Source organism: Elephantulus edwardii, unplaced genomic scaffold, assembly GCF_000299155.1.
Source record: "Elephantulus edwardii isolate Elephantulus edwardi_28Jun2011 unplaced genomic scaffold, EleEdw1.0 scaffold00140, whole genome shotgun sequence".
NCBI lineage: Eukaryota > Metazoa > Chordata > Mammalia > Macroscelidea > Macroscelididae > Elephantulus > Elephantulus edwardii.
This window is the reverse complement of record NW_006399890.1, coordinates 62155-71111: the sequence shown is the minus strand read 5'-3', so window position 1 is coordinate 71111 and position 8957 is coordinate 62155. Positions and strand designations below refer to the sequence as shown.

At 44.9% G+C, this 8957-nt stretch overlaps 1 protein-coding gene and 1 pseudogene across 1 annotated transcript in view; both read right to left on the bottom strand.

Moving 5' to 3' along the window:
- LOC102854728 overlaps nucleotides 1-6407 on the bottom strand; it is a 7159-nt pseudogene extending 752 nt beyond the window's left edge.
- SLC35F4 (solute carrier family 35, member F4) overlaps nucleotides 1-6868 on the bottom strand; it is a 397435-nt gene extending 390567 nt beyond the window's left edge. Inside the window, exon 1 of the mRNA XM_006894325.1 lies at nucleotides 6766-6868. Within this exon, the coding sequence (XP_006894387.1) occupies nucleotides 6766-6868 (103 nt within the window). The remainder of the gene's footprint in view (nucleotides 1-6765) is intronic.
- Between the last annotated feature and the right edge of the window lie 2089 nt (nucleotides 6869-8957).

The following is an 8957-nucleotide window of genomic DNA, read 5'->3' as shown; positions in this document are numbered from 1 at the left end:
TATTTCAAAACCCCTCATTGGTGCAGTAGTTAAATTGGCTGGCAGCTAAACACAAGGTTAGTGGCTCAAACTCATGAAATGCTCTGTTGGAGAGAGGTAGTAACCAATTTCTATAACCCTGGAAACCCACTGGAGCAGTTCTACTCTCTCCTCTAAGGTCCTTGAGTCATAATCTACCTGATAGCAATGGGTTTGTATATGTCCAAGACACGGAAAGGTTATACATATAAAATATTAACATTAATCACCTTTGAACAGCAGAATTATGAGTAATGTTGCTTTAATCTCCCTTGGCTTCTCAGCCTTCCAGATTTCCTGCATTAAACATGCATTACTTTAGCAATGGGGTGAGGGATGAGAGATGTGTGTTAAAATAGAACAATCTAAGCTTGGTTCAGATTATGGCATGCTCTGGAGTTTGGACTGTATCCCACAGAAAGTGGAACATTATTCCAGATATTTGGTCATGGATGTGAGGAGGAAAGACTTTACTATGGGAAGTGTCAAGGTGTATATGCTGAATCTGAAGTTAGGGCTGGGCAAGTGAGAGGATGGACACATTAAGGCAGTGGCAAAGGGCTAGAAAGCACATACTTGTAAACTAGACAGGACTTCTCACGGTCTATGCTCTGATGACAGAGTCACTAAAGAGTTGAGCTGCTCACCCAAAAGTGGGGCCTCCTCAGTGGTTCAGATTCACCGGCTGCTCTACAGGAGGAAGATGGACAATCGCCCGTGCGATTCACAGTCTCCAAAAACCCACTGGAGGGTCAGCTCTGAGTAAACTCTCATTCTGCAGCAGTGAGTGTGAGTTTTAGAACTGCAGACAGGATAAGAAGACAAGGCAGAGTCTGAGACTAACTCCAGGCTCCTTACTTGGACAACTGGGTGGATACATATACTGGAAACAGAAAAGGATAATAGAGAAGACAAGGCAAGTTTTAAGGAAAGGGTGATATTTTTTGTGTGTGACATGCCTGGAGAACATCCAGGTAGGACTGCTAGGAGAAAGATTGAAATAAAGATCTAGGTTCAGAAAAAGTCGCTTAGAAATACAGACTCAGAAGATTGCGAACAGTGGACTGAGCACGTCACTAGAGGAAAGCAGAAAGAGAGAGGATGCTGAGACTAGAACCTTGGGGAATGCTAAGTCATGGGATCTGTGGGAGAAGGCAGAGCGTCAGAGAACTTAGTTCTTTCTAGAGAAAGGATGGTCAAAGCTGGGATTAAAGGAAAGGTATTTTATTATTAATTTATGGGCACCAAGAGAAAACTATAACTTGATCACTATACCCACCTACCTAATCCACTATCAATTGCCTCTCATCATGCTATCAGGATTCTGAGGCTGTAAATTCTTAATTATGTGTGTGCGCAAATGTGTCATGTGCCATTTAATTGACTATGGCTCACACCGACCCTATGAACAATGACTCTGAACCTTGCCTTATCCTGAGGCAGCCTCCCCTCTCAGACACACCTGACCCCATTGGTACAGTACATGTCAGTTCATCTCATCCAGAGTCATCGTCTTCTTCACTGACCCTTCTACCCTTGCAAGCAGGATATCCTTTTTTCCAAAGACTAATCCCTCTTGGTGGCACGTTTGAAGTATTAGTGACAGAGCTTATATATAATTTGTTGTTGTTATGTATCATTGAGTCAAGTACAATTCATGGCAACACTATGAACAACAGATTTGCATCCTGTCCTATCCTGTGCCTTTATTCCTCCCAGCATATTTGAGTCCATTCACTGTGTCAATCCATCTTGCTGAGGGGCTTCCTTTCTTTCTCTGACCCTCCACTTTTCCAAGCATGATGCCCCCTTCCAAGGAATAACTCTCCTAAAAGTATGCCCAAAGTATATGAAATGAGACTTTTTCTCCTTTCCTCCAAGAAGCATTCAGGCTGCACTTTCTCCAAGATGTAGCCGTTCTTTTGGCAGTCAATGGGATTTTCAGTACTCTTCTCCAACACTGCAACTCAAAGACATTGATTCTTCACTTGGCATTCATATTCATTGTCCAACTCTCAGCTGCATAGCAGGTGACTGGAAAGACCATGTCTTGATAAATACATGAGGGAAAGAATTAAGGTAGTGACATAGGGCCACATCCAAACCCACTGCTGTAGAGTGCATTACAGCTCATGGTGACTTTTCATCAGTTTTACAAAGCTCTAAATGACTTCTAATTGGAATAATGCAATATATATTCTCCCATAGACCATATATATTGATGGAGATAAGATAGATGGTATAGACCAAAAACTGAGATTAAAGTGTACCAGAGAAGCAAAAAAATGTAAACATATTAAGGGTCATTGGGTTATGTCTTTTCAGTGGAAGATTGGAATTTTTTGAAAGCCATCAAGTCAAAGAGTTAATTGTACATAAGTTAATCAAAATTAATTTCCAAATATCTAAGATCTAATTCAGCATCCAGCCCACTGCCTCCTTGTACAAAGACTCTCTGTTAAAACCCTGACAAATATAAGACAATAAGACATAGAATTTTCCTTTTGCTTAAGGTATGGAAAGAATAACTTCTTGTAGCACATAATCTTCTCTCTGGTCATCTCCTCTATCTTTCCAACTCACCTCATCTAGACTTTGATCTCATTGGTCCTACAACTTTTTCCCTGCCCCTAATCACCATGACTTCCTCTTTTCTGTACTTAACAGTTTGAAATAATATGATCAAACATTATATTAACACATTCTGTATACATTCATAACTCGCTTGTCTCCCATGCTTTATTGGCTAGTCTGCAACTGTGTGGATCACAACAAATTGTGGTTAACCTTGAGAAGAAAAGGAATCCCAGAACACTTGATTGTGCTCATGCGAAACCAATACTTAGACCAGGAAGCAGTCCTCAGAACAGAGCAAGGAAACACTGCACAGTTCAAAATGAGAAAAGGAGTGCATCAGAAATCCATCCTGTCTCCATACCTTTTAAATCTATATAAGGAACAGACCATTTGGGAGGCTGGACTTTATGAGGAGGAATGTGACATCAGGATTGGAGGAAGACTCATCAGCAACCTACGTTATGCAGATGATACAGCCTTGCTCTGAGAAACTGAGGAGGACCCGAAGCGCTTGCTGCAGAAAGTCAAGGACTGCAGTCTTCAGTATGGACTGAAGCTCAACATCAAGACAAAGATTCTCACCACTGGGCCAATGGCATCATAGATGAAGAAAAGATTAAGGATGTTAACAATTTCAGCTTGTTCGGCTCCTCAATCAACACTCTTGGCACCAGCAGTCAGGAAATCAAATGACAAATTGCTCTGGGGAAGGCTGCTGTCAAGAGAGCTTTCAAAAGTGCTGAAGAGCAATGATGTCAGTCTGGAGACTAAGGTATTCCTGATTCAGGCCCTGGTCTTTGCAATTACTTGTTATACATCAGAGAGCTGGACAATGACCAAAGATGATAAATGAAGAATCAATGTCAACCACTCTCCTAACTATTCATCCAAATCCAGCCATGCAGGTCTTCTTTATCTTTCTCCATTATACCTCAGATCTTTACATTGGGCATTCTTTCTACTTGAAACATCATCTTAAAGTGTTTAACACTCTTACAGCCTTACAGGTCTTAACTATCAACTTCTCAGTGACTCTCATAATAAGTACCCTATCTCAAATTGCTACAATATCTGCCCCCCTTTAGAATACAGAACTTTTATCCTGTTGTAATTTTCAAAAAGTATTTCTCACTTTGAAATATATAATATTTTATTGTTTGTCTGACATACTTTGGACATGTTGTAAGGAGAGACAGGTCCTTGGAGAGGGTCATCATGCTTGGTAGGGTAGAGGGACAGCGCAGGAGGGGAAGAGCCTCTATGAGGTGGATTGATTCAGTGATTGGGGTTATCGGGATGAACTGGTGATGAAGTCCATAGGAAGCTGTGCTACTAATCCAAAGGTGGCATCTCTGTGACGGTTCAAATCCACCAGCTGCTCCTCAGGAGAAAGATGGGCAGTCAATCCCCATTCAATTTAAAACCTCCCGATAGCTCACTGGAGGGTCAGGTTATGTTTCACCTTTTTCTCAAGAGCAATGAGATGACACCATGAATAACTAAAGATTAAGAATTGTTTTCATTGTCTTTGTAGCATGCTTTTGAGTACTCAGTTAAAATCCCAATCCACCCCCACTGCCACTGAGTTGATTCTGACTGCTCAACTCTCTCCCTGGTGGATCTGAACTGCTGACTTTTCAGACAGCAGCTCAATACATAATGCACTACAGGAGCTCCTTTCACAAGACAATAAAGCAAGCAGTTGATAAAGTATCTCCACTTTGTAGGATCTTTCATTTCGCCCTTGTATCCTTGTGACTATGAGAATTTATTCTGAACAAGATATTCTTCTTCCTGGTTCCTGAGCAAGCGTGAAAGCAGGATGCATTAACACAATGTTAATCATGGGTCCTTTTCTCTAACAAAAGGTAAAGAGAAATCATCCCATCTCTAAGGCCTCATTCAAGACAAGTCAGAAAATGGGAATGTCACCTTGGTCTCACATATTACCTATTCTTCCTCATAGCTCAACGTCAGTACTTTTTCCTTGGCATGCTCTTCCAGGCTTCCTCAAGCTGTTGCTCATTCCTGGTAGCTGCTAAATCAATTGACCATATTGTACTGGTTTGCTTCAATGTGTTTGTTTACTGGTTAAAGCCTGCATTAAAGGCAAGATTATTTCCTCTCCCTGCCTCTCTCTGTGCAAAACAGCAATCTCTATTGACTCCTGAAAGTGTGAACATCCTGAGTTAAATCTCATGTCATTCTCTCAATTCTTCTGGAATTCTGTGCCTTCACGGTTTGAATTCTATGACCTGAAGTTAGGTAAGAGCCCATCAAAATAACCTACTAGATGCAGCTTTCTCCTTGTTAGTCTTCAGTTACTGTTTTGCCCAGTGTCCTTTTCTCCTCTGGTTTTGTTATTGTATTGCAAATTAAGCATATGCAGTTCCTTAAACAAACTCCCCAAAACGTAATATGAACATGTCCTTATCTAAAATGAAACTTTTCTAATATTCTTTTGGGCCTATTATTTATTAGTCAAAGTTTCATTGTTAGAAAAATTCTAATCACAAAATGCTCTGAATCCTCTAATTTCCCAGCTTCTACATTCATTTTCTAAGCAGTCAAAATGCCATTGTTCCTAATTAAGATATTAACAGTGAAATTCAAGAAATCTCCAGAAAGCATACCGCTACCTTCAATTAAATTTCTAGGGTTAAAAAGAAATGCTTTGTCAGCTGGGGGTGGGGGGACAAAATTGAAGTTTTCAAGTTTATAGTACCAAGATTTCAAATAGCATTACACAGTGTGTTATTTTCTTTCCAGAAAATTTTAACACTCTATAATTACTTTTGTATGGAAAATGAATATATGTAATCCTCTAATGCTAAAAACAGCTAGACAGAAGCCTCCAAATCAGCTAGGCCTTTCCTGAAACCAAATACAGTATCAGACTAGAAAATGCCCGTATAGTCCACAGAGCAAAGCTCTTGAATTATTAGGCAGTTGACAAAGCAAACGGTGGGGGAGAGTGTTACATGGATCAAAAAGTGTTCGCTCTTCTACATGTTAAGAGTTTGTGTAAGTCTTTTGTTTTAGGGAAACTGTAAGGTTTGTTGCACCCCAAAATGTCACCGGAAAGCCCTAATCAGATAGGCATCTGGGAGCTTCTGGTTAAAAATAACAAAAAAACATCAATTAAGCTCCATCTATTGACCCAGAAATGCACTGATACTGAAAACCGAAATTCCACCTGCATGAAAATGAAGCCTCAAGCTACTCCTCCAATTCAGAGAAAACCCGAGCTTTCACTTTGGTTGTTGCCAAAACTCATTCCAGCAAAATTTATCCAGTGGGTTTGTGTACTGGGGATGTGGGGACTGCTCGCTCAGAGGGCGCACCTCTTTGACCTCCTACCAAATCGCTCCGGAAATGTGGACGCACTGGTGCCATATGACCTCGCCAGCACAGGACAGCGTCCTAGGGCCCAGAGATGCCCTCGAGAGGCAGGGGGCAAGAGGCCCTGTCTCACCTCTCCCTTTGACTCTACCCGCCCCCCCCAGTTCTTTGTAAGGGTCCTCTATTCCAACCTCTGGGACTGAGTAGGGTCTTTCTCTGAGTGGGGTGGAGAGCCTTCCCCCCAAGAGGTTTTAACACGAGTAGTTCCCGCGCTGGTAACGTCTCACAGCCCAGAGCTAATCTGCACACGCAGCCCCGCTCACAGTCGCCTTGGCGTCGCCCGGGACCCAGGTCTGGGTTGGTCCACCTGGCACACTAAGTATCTCCAGCCTGTGTCTCCAGTGTCCCGCCCGCAGCCTGGCACCCAATAGGGGCGTTCGGCGAGTGGAGCCCACTAAGTGCCCACCCATGTTAGCCGCTTCAGAAGGGTAAATCAAGGCTGAGGCGAGCTGGCCATTAGCTGGTCATCAGGAGAGCTTGCCAGGACCCCTCCGTCCCTCCACCCCCGCGGGCTGCGACTGTTTGCAAACTCCTGGGCGCAGACGGCTGGGAGCCCCCGCCCTCTCTCCTTCCTAGGGGTCTATCACCGGGGACAGCGGGCATACTGGACCCCCACCCGTGGCCCCCACAGCCAGGAGGATGGCGCTGGTGGCGCCTGCGGGGCTGCAGGTGTCCGGACGGCGCGCCAGCCCGCAGCCCCGCGCCGCCCCTGCGCGCCCCCCTCCCTCCCTCCGGCGCCTCGCGCAGAGCAGCCCCGCGGCGTCTTACTTTTCTGGCTGGAGTAACCCGGGTAATAGCCATAGTAGCCGGTGATCCGCAGGATGCGGTCCTCGATGGTGGCCACCCCGTTGGGGGCCGCCTTGACATCCATAGAGAGCGCGGGGCGGCGGCCCCGGGCGCGGCGAGGCGGAGAGCGCAGCGCGGGGCCCGGGAGCTGGTGCAGGTGCCGCCGCCGCCGCCGGTGCTGATGGTGCAGCTCGTGCTCCCGCGCCCCGGCTCTGACTCCACCGCCCGGCGCAGCACCGGCTCCGCATCACCGCGGCGGCGGCGGAGCGGCCCCCACTCGGCCGGCCTCTCCGTCAGCCTGGCAGCTCGCCCGCCCGCCCCTGAGCGCACGGCTGCCCGCACAGCGCCCCCTCCCCTCCGACGCCCCGCGCGGCCGTGGGCGGTGTGGGCACCCCACCTGGCCGCGCACATTCATCGTTAACCCTTACGCGCCCCTTCCCCAAAGACTAGCCAGCCCCTAACCCCTGCCAGACAGAAAGGCGTGCTTGACCCAGCGGCGTGGGCGCCAAGGCGATGGCGAGATGGTGGCCAGGGGCTCTGCAAGGAAGGTTGGGAATGAGAGGGGCACAAGTGGGACGGAGAACTGCTCACGAGAAGAGCCAGCACCGGGCTGGGAGAGCCTTCACCTCTGGCGCCCTGGGGGGTGGCCCACGCAGATCATCTCCACTGACTTCTGTCAGGTGATCCGCAGGCTTTCCAAGGCGTTAATCGCCTCTGAAACTTGCCTAGACCACACTCTTTTAAGAAAAGAAAACGAGGCCCTGGGGGGGGACGGGTATTACGTGGAGTGGATTTGTGTGAGTGAAGGTTTTCAGAGTTCAGGCCCTGAAGTCCAACAGTGGAGGACCTGACCCTCCACCCTCCGAGGTGTGGGAGACAGAGCTGCCCATGGTCTGTGGATTTCAACACTTTCCAATGGTCTCAAGAGAGTTGATTTGCCTCAGGTGTGGTCGTTCGGTTTTGCTAAAAGAGACCAGGCTGCTCATCTGAAAACTATTAGACGTTTGGTAACATTTATTATCCACAGCTCATTAAGGTATGCGTTCAATAAAAGATAAGGAATGATTTCAAGCAAAGACTTTCTAATGTAACGGAATTTGGAATATGCAGATTTTCAAAGCAATTGGTTCTCTCTTACCACATCTCCTTTTAATGTGTAGGACAATGAGGAGGACTGTTTATTTATTTACATTATTTAGAAAGTCATAGTTTGTAGTCCAAGCCTCCTAAATAATCCTCAACATTTGGGGGTGAGGGATGTCCTGGGATTCATTAGAGAGCAAGCATCATGTCCACCTTTCACTCAGCCAGTTTAAGACACGTCTACCTGTTTTCGCATTTCTAAAATTCAGGACAAAACAAAAATAAAACACCTAAATTGGCCTCAGAGTTTCCCAAAGAAACCCCCAAGGAACTCTTAGCAGATTGATCCTCACTCTGTGCATTTTCCACCCTTGCGTGTTGTGAGGTCCTAGAGAGGAAAAGAAATAACGCAAAGGTTTTCCCAAAACTTAATTAGGTTCGAGCATATTAAACTTCACAATGTATTAAGGGTGTTCACCCAGACACACAAATCCTAGCCCAGAATCTTGAGAGAGGAGTGAATTTGAAGTGATTTTAGCTGGGTGAAGAGTTCACAAACTAATTTCCTCCTACACCTGCTTTCAGGGCTAGAAAAGGCAGAAGGATGGAAGAAACGAGAAGCTCTAAGAATGAACTAAGAGAAAAAAGATGGTACAGTGCCGAGATGGAGAGTTAAATAGTCAAGGCCAAAATGAAAAGCTGTCTCTTCCCTCCACGTCTCTTCTCTTCACACTTTTGCAATTTTCATTATTTCCTTGGCAAACTTTATATAAAATTCATGCATTACACACAGTAAAATATAATGATTGAAATCATTTTATAATGTCCCCCTGGTGCAAAATTTCTATAAAACATTAACTTGCTCATCTGAAATCTATTAGATGTTTGGTATCATTTATTATCCATAGAACGTTAAGGTATGCGTTCAATAAAAGATAAATTAAGGAACGATTTAAAGCAAAGATCTTTTAATGTAACAGAATTTGGAATTTGCACAGATTTTCAAAGCAATAGGTTCTCTTATCAGATCCCCCTTTAATGTTTATAACATACCTTTACATACTTCATATATTTAAATTCTAACTTATACT